The sequence below is a fragment of the Podarcis pityusensis genome, assembly GCF_964106645.2.
Source record: "Podarcis pityusensis genome assembly, chromosome: 10".
In the NCBI taxonomy this organism is placed as follows: domain Eukaryota; kingdom Metazoa; phylum Chordata; class Lepidosauria; order Squamata; family Lacertidae; genus Podarcis; species Podarcis pityusensis.
The window spans coordinates 29,851,661-29,869,387 of NC_138035.1; the positions used below are offsets into that span (position 1 = coordinate 29,851,661).

Genomic DNA, 17,727 nt, shown 5'->3' on the forward strand with positions numbered 1-17,727 from the left:
TCGTTCCCTGACGGCTCCGGATTGGTCAGGGCGGGCTGAAACTCCGCCCCGCGCTCTCCACATCCCTCTCGTGCCTCCTCCAGCGGCTCCAGTGCTGGATGCCCGCGGTGAGGGAACGGAGGGCGAAGGATTTGGGGGTCTCTCACGTCACTGGCATCCCTCACCAGGCTGTGTGGGGCGAGGGGGGACCGCTTTCCCCGTGTTGTGGGCGTGCCGGCAAGTTTGCTGTGGGGGGAAAAAAGAATCCAAGCTCTCCAGAAAGTCTTCTCTTTTTTTGTCCCCTCAAGATAAGGTAAAGTCCAAAAGTTTTTGGTATTTGTATGCGTGTCACACATGGGGGGTGTGAGGCAGACTGGGCTGGCAAGGGGAAAGTGGAGCTGTGGGGTGGGGAGTGACATCGGGGGCCTTAAAGGAAATAGAGCTCTATGGCAACTGCTAATAAAATCCTCATCATCATCATATGAGAAGCAGGGAATAACGGAGGGAAGCTGTAATAGGAAAATGTGAATTTAAAGAGGCCAGGAGGAGAAATGGAAAGCAAGTTGTTTGCGGGATGGGCACTGGAAAAAGGGGAGAGACAATGTCAGAAAAGAGAAATGTAAGTAAGTTGAAAGGGGCTTTGTAGATGGGGAGGAATGAGCAGAGAGGGAAGAAGAGATAGCAGGGTTGAGAAAGGTCTAAGGAGTCAAGAGGGAGCCATGTCACAGAGGAAAATGGTCACCGAAGCAGAAGTTGTGATGTGCATGCGCCAGGTGAAAGTAGTTTGGATCATCTTTTCTTTGAAGGGTTAAGCAGGCCACTTTGCTTTTTCAGACAGGAAAGGGAATTACGGGGGGGGGGAGAGAGTGTGTATATGTGAAGTATCAAGGAAGTACTTTGATCAAAGTCTTGTGGCTCCTTAAAAACTAACAAATGTATTATGGCGTAAGTTTTCATGACTACTGTTCACTTCATCAGGTGCATCTGAAGTACTTTGACATTTAAGATCAGATAAACACACACACACACACACACACACACACGTCACTTTGCTTTCAAGGCTTATGAGGTTGACCTTCCAGACTATTCTCCTGATCTGGGCAGGAAAACTGTCTCCAGCGGAAGGATCTTCTAGACTTTTGCTGGTTCCAGTTCCACATGGCTCAGCTGATACGGCTTTAAGTTTTGCCTAGCAAGGGGAAATGGGCAAGGACTCATTGCGCTCAAAAGTGTGACTCCAAACAGTTCTAGTTCTGTTCTCAGACCACCTTGAACCATCACTTTCTGCTTTTGGTGTGCCTACCTTTAGGGAAGCCAATTTGGGTTCTAGCTGCTCCAAGCAAGGAGACATCTGGATCGGTTCCCTTTCACTCTTATTTGGAAGAGAACTATCTCTGGTGACTTCTTTGAACTTTACCGGGTCAAAACTGAAAGCCTAATGGGCAACTAACATGATACATTGATTAAGTTATGGTGGGCTGCACAACAGCAAGCCAGAAGAATCCCCTAAAATAAGAGGCGTCATGAAGATGGTGGCCATTTCATGTTGTTCACTCTCTTCTTTCTTTGGGGTTCTTATAATAGGCAGGACTGGGGTGAAGGAAAGCTGGGTATCCAACCTGAGAGATACTAGAAAAGTAGGGGGAAAGCACCTGTGCCAACCTGATGTCATACAGATACGTTGGACTACAACTCCCATCAGCAGGGGCATGCAGGGAGTAGTGGCCCAAAACATCTGGAGGGCCCCAGGCTGGGAAAGCCTGTTCTAGACAGATGGCCAGGGTGGCAAATGCTGTAAAGCAATGGCTGCAATCCTATCCACCCATATTTGGGAGTATGCAACTGTTGAACTCATTTGGACGAGCCAAGTAAATACGCTTAGGAGTCCGCTGCACATGTGACAGATGAAATACATAGACTGAGGAGCAGAACAAAAGCCATTGTTCATCTGTTGACCACGGGAGCTTTCCTCAAACAAAGGCATAACTGGATGTTTGGCCTGTGAATTCTAGTGAGTGGGAAAGATTTTTGTTGTTTTCGTTCCAGACTAATTTGGTAGTCTCAGCAGCAGCAGCCTAGGTTGGCTGGAAGGAGAAAGAACGAAAGAGGGAGCAGAGCCAAAGATGGAAGATAAGGAGCTCTGTGGAGCCAGTGGCACATTGTGGTTTGGGCATTAGACCAAGGCCTTCTGGCTGCAGGGGAAGGGCACTGCTTGGCATTTGCCACCCGGGGCAGCAAGGACTCAGAGTTAGAGTTTGAGCTCGTTGTATGTGTCATGAATTATTTATTGGCTTACAGGGTACTTCCCCTCACAACAACCCTGTGAGGTAGGTTTGGTTGAGAGAAAGTGACTGGACTAAGGTCACCCACTGAGCTTCACTAGGAATGCAGGCCTCCTAGCCCAACACTCTAGACCAGGGATAGGGAAGCTGTGGCCTCCTAGATGTTCGCCCTCAGTGTTAAACCATGGTTTAATGTGATGTGTCAACCAGGCCATTGTACACAAATAAAATGAATAGGTTCCTACACTCAAACTCACTAATGGACTGAAGTACGAGGGACCTGGAGGGAAAGGGAGAGGACAGAAGAGTCAGTGCTTATCCTGACTGTACAGTTGTAGAGATATCCCATGAACATGTTTAGGCTACTGTGCAAGAAATGAGAACATACACACCCAGCTTCCTGCAAAAGCTGCCATGTTGGTCAGCATGATGTAGGGAGTAATAAAGATATAGTATCTGCCAACTACAGTACATTCAGGCCTGCTCACTGGCTGCGCTTGAATGTGACGTAACGAAAAGCCTGAATGGGCAGCTCTAGACTGACTGGATGCAAGAGATGCCTGGTGCTTTGTACTTGATAATAGTTTGTGGAACAGGGAACTGCAGCAGGTGCATCTTTTCTCAAACATGCCACACTGTGACAAGACCAGCTGCAAAAATTACATTTTCTTCACTGTTGTCAAAGTTACAGGAGATCCCGTTCTCCCTTGGTTCTGGTCACTCCATGTGTCTACCTTAACCAGCACATATTTTTTCTTAAAATGGTGTATATTACAATTCTGTACATTCCCAGTTTCTGCTTGTAGCCTGCAAAGAGAGAAGGCTCCAGAGGAAACTAGGCTCAGGAATGCATCCCCTTCTTCTGGAGCTTTTCAGGCAATGTGGTCCACTGATGGCTCTAGACTCCATCATTCCTGAACCTGGTGCCTTCCAGATGTTTTGTACACCAGCTCCCATCAGTCCCAGCTAACGTGGCCAAAGGTCTGGGATAATGGCAGTTGTAGTCTAAAACACCAGCACCAGATTTATGAAGGCTGCTCTAGGCAGTGGATTGTATCTCTGTGGTATATAAGGAATGGGAGAATTAAAAGCAAGATAAATTTTCATCAACAGTCCCTTCTTTTTTTCCTGAAAGGGCTCCTGTGCCTTTCATAGCTGCATGACACACAGAAAATCCAGCTGGAAATATTCTCAGCATGGAGATACGTTGATAAGAAATGCCTGGGACTCTTGAATTTGTGCTTGTTGTGCAGCTGTGAAATGTACAGAAACACTGCCAGAAAAAAGTTGGCAACTGTTATTTACAATAACTGTATTTTAGGTTGCCACTATTTGTTACTGGCAGGGCTTTGGGGCCTTTAACAGCTGCATGATGGGAAGAATTCAACTACTGCATCTCTGTTCTTGGATAAAACTATACCTATTGAATTTTGGCCCCTGCAGCTGTTAAAGATAGGAGACCCTTGCCATAAAGAAGGTGGCAAAACTGCTAGTACTTCTGATGATTTTTTAAAAAATATTATTTTTATATTTGATTATTATTGATACATATTATCTATTTGTCCTGGATTTCTTTTTTGGAAAAAGGAAGGTGGGCTACACCTATTAAAAAATAAATAAACACTGCATCTTGCATTCCTCACTAGCTCCTGTCATGTGTGTGAGAGAGTATGTTTGAATAAAGCACATGTATTACCTCCCAGATTGGGCAGGGGGGAGTGGGGAGAGCCAGCCATCTTCTCCTGCCCCTGAAGCGTTACAACACTTTGGCTTTTGACATGGAGGGTTCTGCTCCATTCCCTGATGCTGGAGAATATGTCTCCCAAAATGCAGGGTGAACAACCTTTTCAGGGTTAAGAGCCATATTCCCTTGGGGGAAGGTGCTTGGGAGGTGGTGATAGGTGGATTAAAAAGAAAAAGAAATGGACATCACTTCTCTCTCTCTACCTGTCTCCTCATAAGTCATGTATCATCCATTCAGTCTCTCTCCACACACACAACACCTATTCTCTCTCTCACTTCATTCATTCCTCTTTCTTCTTCATCCATCCATCCATCATTCATTCTTTCTTTCTCTCTCCCTGCCCCATTCCGAGTTTGGGCGCTGCACCAAAGATGGTGAAGGGCTGCATGGAGCTCAGGTGGGGTGTGGGTGGCCCACCTGTGTACAAAGTTATCAGTAAAGGCAAGCAAGCTATTTCTTCCATAGTGATGGAAGCCATAGTTTATTGGAGAGTGTACATGGTAGAAGAAGGTCTCAGGCAGAAGGCAGCACCATGTGCTTGAGACTAACTCCTTCCATTATTTAATAAGAAGGCTATAGCACTGCTGGCACTGAATGCAAGTAGCAAATAGCAAATCCACTGGGGAGAGGGAGTTGTTGTTGTTACTACTACTACTACTGCAATCCAGCTTGTGAATTTTTCATGCTGCCTTCACCCCCATGGGTGACCACCACTTCTGTGTCCTTTTGTAGACCGACAAGTGACACTGGCTGCCCAAGGGATGAAGGGCAGAGGGTCACTGTTTTCTCCCCCTCCTGGGGTGGGGGGAGGGCCGTCAACATCTATCATAAATCCCAGTTTGAGGTTTTTAATCTTTCATTTGCCAGCTGTGTAGATAAGAGGGGCCCTGAGTGAGCAAACAAGAGCCATGGCTGGGAAGGAGACGTGGCCCTGGCACAGAGCATGGCATTCTAGCCTGCCTTGGCACCTGTGCTTTCCAAGGTGATCTGCAAGAGAGGGAACAAATGGAGAGGGGGGTGGGATGGAGCTCCTGGAAAGGCTAAGGGCAGGGCCGGCACAAGTCAACAGGCTTAAAAAAAAAAAGGTATTCAGCTGAGAAATGGGCACAAGAGCATTTCTTGGGAGCCAGCTCAATGAAAGGAAATTTTGTACTGAAATCTGGCAACATGTCAAACCTGTGAACTTTTCGTCATTGTTGAAATTTCAAACCCTGAGCAAAATACCATTCAGAGCTGCTTCCAAAACATTTTAAAAATTATGGTTTTCTGTTTTTTGGTTGTTGTTTTTTTAAAAGAAGTCAGGGCAATGAGATAAGGTGAACAGTTGAAGTCAAAACAAAAAAGTGTTATCTGCTACATGCAGTGAGAACCCACCAGAATAAGAGTGCACAACAAGCAGTAAAAAACAAGTGAGTGGAGAAGCCAACCCACCACACTTCGCAGGGCAAGGTCAGGTGTGCCTTCATCTGGGTGCTGCTCCTTTGGAAGGCCCTCCCACCCCACTGAAGCAGGCTTCCCACCCTCCATGAGATGCAGAGAAGGGCCTCTCTGGATCTTAAGAAGCAGGCAGGGTGCTATGGAAGGAGATGGTCCCTAAGGTATCCTGGACTTAAGCCATGCCAGGTTTTAAAGGTAATCACTGGTAACCAATGAAACTTAGGCAGATATAATAAATTAGGACAACTTCCACCCACCATCAAATTTTGTTTCAGACTATCTTGTTGGCCATCCTGAGCCATGCTAGCAGAGTGGGGAGATTAGGGGGGAAGTTATTCTTGCCTGCTTATTGGAAGACCTTGTGCCTTCTCCACAACTGCTTGACCAACAATATTGCACTAAATATAAACCATGAGAGCACTAAAGCATAACAGGCAGAAAACCTCACCCACCTGGTGGGGCATCTCAGAAGAAGTCCTATTTAATCGGCCCTGTAGAGCACAATGTAAAAAGTGCACTTTTGCTACACAAGTTGGCAACAAGAAGCAGTTGAGCAAAGTCTCACTTCTGAGGTTTTCCATTTCAGACCATCTCAGCTCAGGAGCCTCACCTTCCTTTCTGTCTTTTTTTCAGAACCTCTTACAACAGGAATCCAGGATCAAGGCATTTGACTCTGGCTCTGGCGACCTGCTGTCCCATCTGTTAGCCAGCTCCCATACTGGTGGGAGGTGGAATAAGAGAAGCCGGGAGAGAGAAAGAGCAGGCGGAAGAAGAGTTAGCGGATTAACATTAATCCTCCAGCTTTGCACACTTCCAGCCAGACAGGAACAACGACCGGTGTAACAACAGCCTCCTTGATCACTGCTTCTCCTCCCTCTGTCCAAGGAGAGAGAGACAGGGGTTCCAGTCTACACACATCCTCTCTGCATTCCTGAAGGCCCAAACCTGGAAGAAACAAATTAGCCTGGTGGCTGCCTTAAAGCTGTGAAGAGACGCTATCTAGGGGATCTACAGAGGTGGGTGGAAATCAGGTGCCCACACCCAGCTGGAAACCTAGAAGTTCCACAACAGGTTGGTCTTGAATAGGCTGGAAGAAAGACCTCTGAAGCAAGAAAGAAAGCAGAAGGACAAGTGATGGCAGGATCCTGGACTGTGACAGGTCACTGAGACACAAACACCTCCAGAGTTGTGCCCACCTCTCTTGAACGGCACTTCGCTGTATTTCTGAGACAGTGTTTCGATAAACGGGCTAAAAGATGAGTCTTGGGAAGCTGCCGGTGATTGGTTGGGTGTCTGGCTCCCACAGCAAGCGCCGTCTCAAAGTGGAGCTGACCCCGGACATGATCAGCCCACCACTGGGGGACTTCCGCCATACCATGCATGTGGGTCGTGGCGGCGATGCCTTTGGGGACACTTCCTTCCTCAGGAACCATGGCGGCGAGGAAGCCAAGCCCAACAACTTCTTTGCTCGGACACTGTGGCACGTGAGGAGGAGCCCACTAAGGAGCCGAGGAAGCAGGAACAAGGACGAGGCCTCTCCTACGCCCCCTGCCATCTCACCCATCATCAAGAACGCCGTATCACTGCCGCAGCTCAATGAAGGAAGCTACGGGAGTGATGGCTTTGGAGTTCCCTTTGCCTTCAAGAGCACTCCCAACAGCTTCTCTGGCTATGGTAGGTGGCATCTGGTGGTGGATTGGTTTGCCTTGCTTCACTCTTAGGTGTGCAATCAAAACAATCCTACACATATGCAAATGCTTCTTTACTGAATACCTTTGAGATTTCTGTTTATTTAGGAGTGCTGTGCATGTTTAAGGGCAGCATGCTGAACTTGGCCTCTTCCATAATAGTACAACTATTTCTCATTGCTCTTTCTCTATCTGCTCCATTAAATCTCTTTTCTTCAGTTGTTTTACTTGTTACAACACAAGTCTGCAGCTTGCTGTACTAACAAATCAGTACTTTCTCCTGAGTCATTGCAACGTGTCCAATAAACAACATTAAATGACAGGCTTGCATTTAAGTTGTTCCACGGGCATCCCCGGCAAACATGACTGTACACATGTTTAGGTCTAGAGGAATTTTAAGTGAGTAACATAATATAAAATAAAAGCTAAGGAGATAGAAAGTTTTTGGTTGGGACGTAGCTCTCCAGGACTCTGAGTGTTTTCATAAATCCCCCCCCCCAAGCAAATGGTAGCAAAGCATTTAAGTATGCGCCATAGATCTCATCCATTTCCTTGTGATGGCTTTCCCAATATACTTCCACCAGTGTACAAGCAGTGATATTTCTGCCAAGTCATGCAATCCCAGAATGCACTGCACATACTCCTGGCACCATTAAGAAGAGGCTAGAAATAGCTACGTATGTTTTCTGGTCTACCCAGTTCTCCACAGAAGTCTGAAAGACTGATGGGAAACATGGTTTGGGGAAAAAACAAGGGAAAAGAAAAAGAAGGGGCAGGGTAAATCTCTCATTGCAACTATACATGCTGTTAGTGAATATTACAGGAAAGCAAAGCAAAGGCCCTGGATATTTTCAGGAATGACTAATGTTTCAGAGACGTCTTATTTTCCTCAGAGTAAACATTAGGTCAGTCCAGTGCATAGGGTCTTCTATAAAACAGCTACTGATTCTTTCTTGTTTGCTTGCATACCTCCACTACCCTGGCTTATTGACTTGCTTATTACTTTTCTCTCTCATCTGTTTCTTCATTGTTTACTTTAGATCAAAGTGCTATTCTCTGAAGTTCTTTGCTGATTTTCTTTCTTTCTTTCTTTCTTTCTTTACCATGTTACTAGCAAATAAGCAAGCTTAACTTTGCAAGAGCTAAACTGGTAGAAATTAGAGAAAAATAATCAAGAGCAACAAGATCAGCTTTGCAGACATATTGAGCAAGTCAAATTAGATTAAAATGTACAAGCAGACCAGGAGAGAAAAATAATTGATGTCTGCTGAACTGTGAACAGTAGCAGGTAGAGTTGCATGTGGCACCATGGCTCACCTGACCTCTGATTGGTCACATTGCTGCTGCTTACCAGGAAGTAACGGAGGAGGGGAGAAGTGGGTGTAGTGCAAACACACCAGCAGGAGTGCTGGATTGTCCCTGCCAGTGTGTTTGCACCATGTTGGCCTTGCCACTGCCTCACCTCTCTACGGTAAGCAGTAGCAGTGCAAGCAACTGGAAGTAAGGTGAGCAGCAACACCCAACCCCACCATCTGCTGCTGACTGCAAATGATGACAGTATGGAGCATCCTAAGGGGAGGATAGTGCTATTGCTGTCCTTGCTAGAGTTGCCAGGTCAGGTCAAGAGCATCCCAGACCCTGAAATTTCAGGGCCCAAACCAGAGTCCTTGTGGTGGCCCTTGGTGGTGGGTCATGGAGATGGGTCCTGGAGACAAAGGTTAGTTGGGAGAGGAGAGGAGAGGAGAGTAGGGCAGATGCACACACAGAGCGTGTCTATGCTATAATTTGCAGCCAGCTCATGCCAGACTGAAAGCTGCATGCACCATCTTCTAAATATTATTATTATTATTATTATTATTATTATTATTATTATTATTAAATGCATCCTTGCCCACTTGGAGATTCAAGCCTTTCACAAGCCCTTCAAGTCTGGAAACTCTAGACCTCACTTCTGCCTCATCGGCATGCTCAGTGTTATATGTGAAAAACCCTGCACATTTACAAATTGTACCTCTGGAAAAGACAGGTTACCCCCAACTGGCATACAGAACATATGTGTGTATCATTTGCATAGCATGGAAAAGCTTTTCACAACTTATGCTGAATGTGCGCAGTGGGTGTGAGTGAAGATAGCATTAACGATTTTGCTTTTAAAATATATTTGATTTGTGATTGGAATCAAGATATGTAACGAGTCTTGCTCGTCATTGTTCCCATGTAAGCCATACTGACAGCCTTTTCGGCTCAGAATTTTTTAAAAAATAATAATAATACGTGAGACAAAACTGGCTGGTATTTTACAGTACTGGCATTACTTTAGGGGTTAGTAAGTGTGGAAGAGAAGGAAATAAAAGATGGAGAAAGAAATCTAAGGCTTCAGTCCTGTGCCCAATTGTTTTAGAAGTCTTAAATGTGCAAATGCAGTGGAGATAATTTCACTGTCACATAACCTAGGATTGGGCTGTACATTGGTTTCCTGGTTTGTCCAGTATTGTCAGATAGTCATGAGCATGTAAGGTGATAGTTAAATAATTTGGGAGCAGCCTTGTCAGAAGCTCTGGAAAAGCCTGTCTTTTTTGTCTCGAGTCTGGATGTTTGTCTCAGGCAACAAATGCCGAACATGCAGCTGTTAGGAAATAGGACTGCGTGTGTGTTTTGGGTAAGGAATTTACAGCATGTTTGGCAGAGGAGAAAGGAAGAGAGGAGGATATGGGGGAAAGGTGACAGTAACATGGGCCCTGGAACAGAGAGTATTGAATGGAGGGAGAAGCAGACAGACAGGGTGCAATAGGGCAACCATTTCTCCATTGGCAAAACGCATTGCCTGGTTCACCTAAAAGGGGGAACCTAGACCCTCCACTAACCAGCATAACTAAAGCTTCTAGCCCTGTGGTGATTTGAGCTCAAAGCTTTGCATAGCAGCTAGCTTGACTTTCACTGCTTAAACAGAGACGCTGCTTGCTCTGTCTAGACTCTGCATGCCCAATACGAAATGTCCACACTGCAGCATTTGCACTGAGGTGGGACTAGCAGGGAGGTGAATAACGGTCTCTGTTCTGAGCTCCTGTTGCTGCAGAATGGCTTTCCCCCAGCTGCCTGGCCCCCTCTAGCATTGCTGGCGCCTGCCTGGCTTTCATCAAGGCGGAGAGCAGGGCAACGCTGCCCTCTGTCGAACATTGCAAGCCATGCAGCAGTTGCCGCGCACACATCCTTCCGCCCCCAGATTTCTTTATATCGCCTTTTCTTTTCACCCAGATTAATTCCAGCTTTATGAGTAAAGGAGAAGCCTGGGTCAGTCATTCAAATGTAGACCTGGTTCCCCATTCTCTCCAATTCATCCAGCTAATATTGCAGTGCAATCAAGCCTGCAATCCCATTGCTTGCTATTTATTTGCGGCGCAGCCAACCCTACGATTTCATCACTCAGGCCAAATGTCCCTGGTGCAGAATTCGCCCTGCTCTTATCATAACGGTGTACACAAAAGACTAAAGGTTATTCACAAACACTATTAACTTAAAAGTGATCAGCATCTACATCAAAGTATCTTTAAACCAATGAGCCCCACACTACTTGTTGTAGCACTTGAGAGGGACTGGAGAGTGCCTTGAGTTATTAGGCAGTTATTGGATCGCCCATCAGTTTATGCCCAATGGATCAAGCAAGGCAGCATCGATCCCCCTCTTTCTGCCTCCGTATGGAAAGTGATAATATCCTGATAGGGTACACAGCCCACCCTACAGCTGAAAGGCATAGAGGCAGGGGTAGCCAATGCTGTGGTTGGACTCGCAGCTCCCATCAGCCCCAGCCAGCATGGCCAGTGGCTGGAGTTTATGGGAGATGGAGTCCAGCAACAGCTGGAGGGAACCACCTTGGATACCCTTGGTTTGGGGTGATGTAAGAAGCATCCTTCTTACCCCCAAATCTTGGTATTTCACCCCTGAGCCATGACTGATTGGGCAAAGGCAAAGTATTAACTAGCCTGCCCCCTAACTCCAAGGTAAACACCTTCCTCCTACCGTTCTGGGAGCTGACTGAGTAAATGATGTGTTTTTGTGAAAGTACATTGTGCCTCCAAGGTGGAAAAACACCCTCTGCCCTGGTTTTCGAAAGTTTGGGAAGCTCAGGCCACTGAGCTTTATCTGCCAGAGGATGGAAAAGACAAGGAAGAAAAGCGGTGTGCCATTATCATACTGAGATGTCACATATTTCCTCTACTCTCTACATCTGATAGAGACTCTGTTGGAGGAAGGGAGGATACTGGGTGAGCTCAGGGATGAACCATTTGCTCTTAGCATCGAGAGCTGCTCATTGGAAATAGCTCATAAGCCACTGAGCTGTGGCTAATTTGCATATTTTAGTTGCATGCTATTAACACAACGTGCATGAGCATAGCAAATGTAAATCAACATTAGCTTGACACAGTGCGCTCCTTCTGCGATAACCTCATCCTGAAATTGCCATCCTCTGATGCAAAGAAACCTTGACTAAGCACTTGAAAAGCAGCAAAACTGGGTCTTAGAAGCCATATCAGTTGTCAAATGTAATAAATGTGGTCTTCATTCTGACACGCTTGCTTAGTTTTCACCCTTCTTTTGCTATCACATCTGTTAACATCTCTCCAATTGTGAGGGACAGAGACTCGCATGGTTTTAAAAAGAAGGATTGGGCCACACAAAACAGCTTTCCCTTTCCCTAGGATACCTGGAGACTAATGCTGACCCATCCATATGTTTTGCATCGTATATGGATAAGAGGATTGCCATCCTACACCAGCCTTCCCCAACCTGATTCTCCCTAGAAGTTGTTAGATTACAATTCCCATCCTAATGGATATGGGGGTGATGGGTGTTACGTTCGAAAACATCTGAAGGGCACTACATTGGAGAAGCTGCCCTGTGCTCTCGTGTGTACTGCAAAGGACAGGTTCTCCCATGCTTTGTTCTGACCATTGCTTTCACTGTCTTTTCAGGAGTGGAATCTGGATTCTGCACCATCCCTCGTGTTCCTCGCTCAGAGAAGACCCAGGAAAGCTCCCACCGTGCCGAATCAGCGCTGAATCGCTCAGACTCCTTGCTGTCTTTTCGCCTTGACCTTGACCTTGGCCCCTCCCTGATGAGTGAACTCCTCCATGTCATCAGCTTCCCGGGAGATCACGGCCGCAGCAACACGGAAGAGGAGGAAAGAGGGGAGGGCAAAATTTCAGCCTGCAGTGACACTGCCTCACCACTTTGCCCAGAGGACACCAGTGGGGAGGACTCATTGCCCTGGAGACCAGGGTCTCTTCATGCTAAAAGTGAAGAGAGCAAAACTGCATCAAGCTTTTGGGTTCGCTCCGAGGCCAGTTCACCACTGGTGCAATCCGTTTGTGCCAATGGGCATTTTCATTCCAGAGAGTCATCGCAGGAAGGGTCGCCCTGCTCTAGGGGAAAGCCCTCCGAGCTGGGAGCAGTGCCGAAAGAAACCCACTGGCAAGAGCACCAGAATGGCTGTGACATGGAAGCAAGAGAATTCAACCGGGCAGCCCAGGTTTTAGCTTCCTACCGCAGCCTGCAGCAGCAAGAAGAGCCAAGAAACCAAGCCTCGTGGGAAAGCCCAGATGCCAACATGTGGCGACTGAAGGCTGAACAGCAGGAACGCAAGGCCAGATGGCACCACAGAGTAGAGGAGGAGGAAGACGAGGAGGAGGAGGAGGAAGAGTTCTACAGAGATGGAGCAAGCATTGCTAGGGAGAGGCACAGTGATTCCTTTGACTATGTTGATGAGGAGGACGATGAAGTTAAGGTTTGAACAGCTGTAGATGCTCTCTTGTGACCTCCCATCACACTCCCAGGAGAGACCAGTGTTAAAGGGAACTATGCACCTTGCAGGCCAACTGGTGTGTGAACTCACAGGGTTAGCCTTCTTTGGAGATATTCTAGATGGTGTTAGGCCGGTGAAGAAGGGAGCTCAATTACCTGCTTTGCTCTCCTGCTCCTCCTACTGGCTTTGGTGGTCTAAAGAAAGGGACAGAAGTAAAGCAGAACCATACAAAGGAGACAGCCAGCCTTTGTTGGCTCTTTCATTGAGGTCATGGCTCTGCGATGCAGCCAGCATTTACAGGTGTTAATGAGTTCACATTTCCCTTTAACCCCATTGGCTGACTGATTCTGTCACTGAAAATTGTGGCATGACCCCTCCATGGCCCGGTAAAAAGAATTTATCCTTAAGGAAAGAGGGGGGAAACCAAGGAGACCCTGCACACCACTGTCAAACAATTATAAGAAGGGAAGTTTTTTGAAAAAGGAGCAAACCTGAGGTCTAGGTAGAACAGGAAAAGCCACAAGATGCTAGGCTTCCTTCAGTCCCAATGCAACATTATTCACCTATCAGGAAATACTTATGTCTTCTGCTTGAGGTAAAGATCACAGTTACTAATCTTCCAGTCCGATATTCGAACATCAAACTATCCAAGATGTCCTCTCTCCTCTGCTAATAAGGAACACCAGACTTGGATTGGATTTGACTTCAAATTGGCTGTTTGGTGCTCCATCCATTTCTTCATTTACTGAAACCTGGATTGGACCTGGTCTGTTTATCCTTCCTTTTGCATTCTAGTGAGGAAATGTACATTTTGGTCTTCTTTGAGGTATCACTCTGAGCTCATTCCAGGGAAGCCTATCTATGAAGTTGTTATTCACCCTGCTTCCAGGGATTGCACAGGAAGTGAGTTCAGGGTCCTCCATTTTGTGTAAGTGTAGGAATCCAATTCACAAAATGGGAGACAGAGGGAGACTTTTCACCCTGCTCCCTGGGTCTTCTAGAGCAGGAATAGGGCATGTAAGGCCCATAAGCCATACCTGTTGTTGTTTTTTAACTGTGTCCCCAGCACTCACAGCCTCACTGCCATTGTGGTAGCTCACCCACAGGCTGCTTGTTCTGGAAGAAAAGCACTTCTCAGGGTATAGCTGGGTGGAGCCCCTCAGTCTGCCTTAACATGCCTAACTTGTCCCACATGGGGAACATGTGGCGCTCCAGATGTTGGAACCAAATTCTCACCAGCCTTAGCCAACATGGCCAATGAGCAGGATGATGGGAGATGGAATCTAAAAACATCTGGTTTTCCCCATCCCTGTCCTCAAAGATGTGGCCTCAGGGGCCATTCAGACAAGCATAACGGCATTATCGAGTCCTCAAAGACTGTACCCCACCTCAAGTTTCACTAACAAAGTGGGGAGAAGTACATTTGAAATGTACCTCACGGGAAATATTCTCCCACAGCAACAATTTCCCACCCCAGAAAGAGTGAATATGGTCAAGCCTTCTCTTTGAGCTGGTAAATTACACATAGGGATGCTTTTGGTGGGGAAACACCTCATGTGAAACATGAGGTGGGTCACTCTGAATCCTCTCATGAGGCACATTTTGAAGAGGTCATCACAAAAAAGGCTGGGGGTTGTTGTCATCTTCTCCTAGCATAGTAACAACATAAGAATCAGGCTCCTAAGTCCAACTCTCCCCTTGCCCCCCACTCTGCATATTTTAGGGGATACACATACACAGCCTTTTTCCAGCCCTGTCTGCATTTTTCTGTGGTCAAATCACTCTGCTCTCAAGAAACTATTTAGATGATAAACAAAAGGGATGAGGCGGATGCCAAAGAGCAAACGCTTGGTATTCAGAGGACATACCAGCCATGAGGAAGAAGTCATTGTACATCATCTGATATGGCTGCCAGTAAGAATCAGAATGCATCACACAACATGATTTCCCATAGAAATCATGTTTAGAAAGACCCAAGAAGATGCATTTTTGTTCCTCTCCCTCCCTGACCCTGTTACTGCAAAAAGATTCCATAAAGTTTCTTCTCTTGGTGTCTAGCTCGGTTGACTCAAGCAAACACCAGTCCACAGTAGGGTCTCACTGCCCTTCTACCCAGTGTTTGGGAGGGACAGATAAGGCAAAGGAGTCTTTTCTTTCCCATAATATATACACCCTTCAGGAAGTCTTCTCCACAATTCTGTCCAGCAAGGTCCAGTATTGTATACTGTTTGTATACAGCTAGTTCTGTCTAAGAGCGTTAATGATTAGAGCACACAATTTCTCCAAGGGCTTGGGGAACCCTTGTCTGTCCTTTCCTCTCCTTCCTGGTGTCTCTGCTCAGCAAGGGGTGTTGGATCACAGCGCTCCACGTGTCCTCTGGTTTAGATGCCTCTTGGCATTGCAGCTTCTCTGGAATGAGCCCGTTTTCCCCGACACTCACACAGAGAGGTTTTTGTGCCAAGGCAGAGATTTCTGGGGGATGAGGTCACACAACTTGTCCCTCACAGCACTCTGATTGTTCAACGAGCTGGCAGTGGCTGGAGGAAGCCCATTCCTGCAAAAACTGCCAACGAGATCTATGTGGCAGGAGCAGGGAGAGGAAAGCAGGAAGTAACAGCAGGAATATAATAGACAAGCACTGTGGAGGAAGGCTTCGTCAACGGCTGTTCCTCACTCCCGTGGGTTTTGACTTGCTGACCTCAACCCACTGGTGGCCTGAGGAACTTGAAGAGTTGCAGTTGCAGTTATACGTAAATGGCATTTGTGGGGAGATTCAATACTCGGCTCACACTGGTATTCCAGGGCTGGTCATCCTGGTGGTTACTGCTGGGTTCTAGGAAGCACTGGGTTAAATCTAACAGCCAGACTAGATGTACCTTTGCATTTAACATGCACTTTTTAAAAAAGGAAGCTGCCTTATACTGTCAGATAATTGGCCCACCAATCTCAGTATTAGCTCCACTGATGGGTAGTGGCTCTCCAGAGTTTCATTTGGTGTTTCTCAGCACTTTCTGGGAATGCCAGGGCTTGAACCTAGAACCCCTGCATATGAATTTTCACACTGAGCTACAGCCCTTGTAGTCAAAGGAAGGTTTGCTCCCAAGGCAAACAGCAGTTTCAAAGGATTTTTTTGTCAGGACAACAGCAAGGAAAGAAAGAGTTACTCTCCTCCACTCTGCCTGCTGTTGTCCCGGTAGTTATCAGACATACACACCACAGCTGCTAATTGCATTCTCTCTCTCTCTCTCTCTCTCTCTCTCTCTATATATATATATAAAACAATGAGCATGTTAAATGCAACGGCACATTTAAGAACATGACTGGTTTAGGCCTAAAGCAGGGATCGCCAACTTCCCGCCCCCCCCCCCCAGCCTGTGGGCAAACCAGAGAAAAGTGTTGCTGCAAGGCACCATGCTCACACCAAAACCAAGCACACATAAATACATGGCAACTACACACACATGCAAACTCCCCCCTCTGCCAGCAATTAGACTTGGGGGGGGGGAGTGTTGTTGCTTCCTTTTGCAACCCCAGTGGATGTAATCTTACTGGAGAGTGAGGATGGGGAGGCAAGAGTTAACCTTCCCTCCCCAAGCTCCAATAATCAGGATGATCGCTTTCCCACCACAACGATTAGGCGACTGTATTATTAATTAATTAATTAATTAATTAATTAAATGTTTATACCTCCCTTCATCAGAACACCACAGGGCGGTTTACAACATAAAAACCCATAATATAATAGTAAAAGGGGGAAAATATGAATCTTCGAAGCCTAATTGTGGTACAGCTGTGTTTGTAGCTTTTTGGTGGTGGTGGTGTCACAAACCACCACAATTAGCCTTGGGGAAAAGCATTTCCATTGGCTTAATTTCAGCAGGCAGGGAAACAGAACCTTGTGGGTGTCAGTGAATGTGTCGGTGGGTGGGTGTGGGTCCATGGGTGTCATGTTGGCAACCCATTCCCCAAGGGATTGACGGTGTGTGAAAAGCCAGTCATCCATTGGAGCTTCCATAGCTTCCTGGCCATTTTTCTATATGTTATAGGGAAGCAGAGAGGAGACCTTGTGTTGCTTGCTCTTGACAAACATCTCTCCAAGATCTTTCTGGTTTATCTGATAAGCTTCAAACCAAAGATTCCCCCCTTCTATGTATTCCTTGCACTTGTTACTGTTCTCAATATTACAATTTTTATACACATATATTATATACTGACTGGTGATGTGGTAGTCTTTTTTCCCCCCTTGAGACTGGGACAACTTTAGGGATCTAGAATAAGGGTCCTTGGTTGCAAGACACACCCATGCACCCTACACGAACATATCACACCCATTCAGAGTTCCTCCTGCAGTTTCCTAACAACTGAAGTCTCCTTCCTTAGGCTATTAAAATGGTGATGAGACTGGGGATGAATGAATGACTAATCATTTTACCAGACTCCTAGGAAGAGTCTGATTGGACAGCGTTCTTTGGTTGTGAGTCTACATGATGCATCAGAGGTTAGTTGCCCAAATACTCAGAACCACAGAAGAAGCATTCTTCTTTCTTGCAGCAACACAGGCCCCAGAATTCTCAACCTCCTTTTGCCTTATAGCCAACCTAGTTCACAAATGTTAGCAGCCCCCTTGAAAAGCATCTTTCGCAGGCCTCAGCCTTTGTGTTTGTTATCTGTGAGTTTAAAAGGGAGGAGATGCATTTTAAAAGATGCATTTAAAAAGATTCACAAACACAGATAATTCACAATCCCATTTCAGGCCCACCACCAGCTTGGCCCAATATGTGTATTTGTAGAACGGTT

The 17,727-nt window shown here is 46.4% G+C and overlaps 1 protein-coding gene and 1 long non-coding RNA gene across 2 annotated transcripts in view; both read left to right on the forward strand.

Annotated features, from left to right (window-relative positions):
- LOC308457739 overlaps window positions 1-17,727 on the forward strand; it is a 515,363-nt gene that overhangs the window by 455,792 nt on the left and 41,844 nt on the right. The gene's annotated exons all lie outside the window — the stretch shown is intronic.
- On the forward strand, window positions 93-17,144 carry CDC42EP1 (CDC42 effector protein 1). The gene is made up of 3 exons (XM_080971776.1): window positions 93-292; window positions 6,076-7,116; window positions 12,101-17,144. The coding sequence occupies exons 2-3, from the start codon at window positions 6,699-6,701 to the stop codon at window positions 12,916-12,918; spliced, it is 1,236 nt and encodes a 411-aa protein (XP_080827902.1). The 5' UTR covers window positions 93-292; window positions 6,076-6,698; the 3' UTR covers window positions 12,919-17,144.

Coding starts and splice junctions, on each gene's coding strand:
- CDC42EP1 (XM_080971776.1), top strand. CDS start 6,699: ATGAGTCTTGGGAAGCTGCCGGTGATTGGTTGGGTGTCTGGCTCCCAC. Junction 7,117..12,100: donor CAACAGCTTCTCTGGCTATG/GTAGGTGGCATC, acceptor CTGTCTTTTCAG/GAGTGGAATCTGGATTCTGC.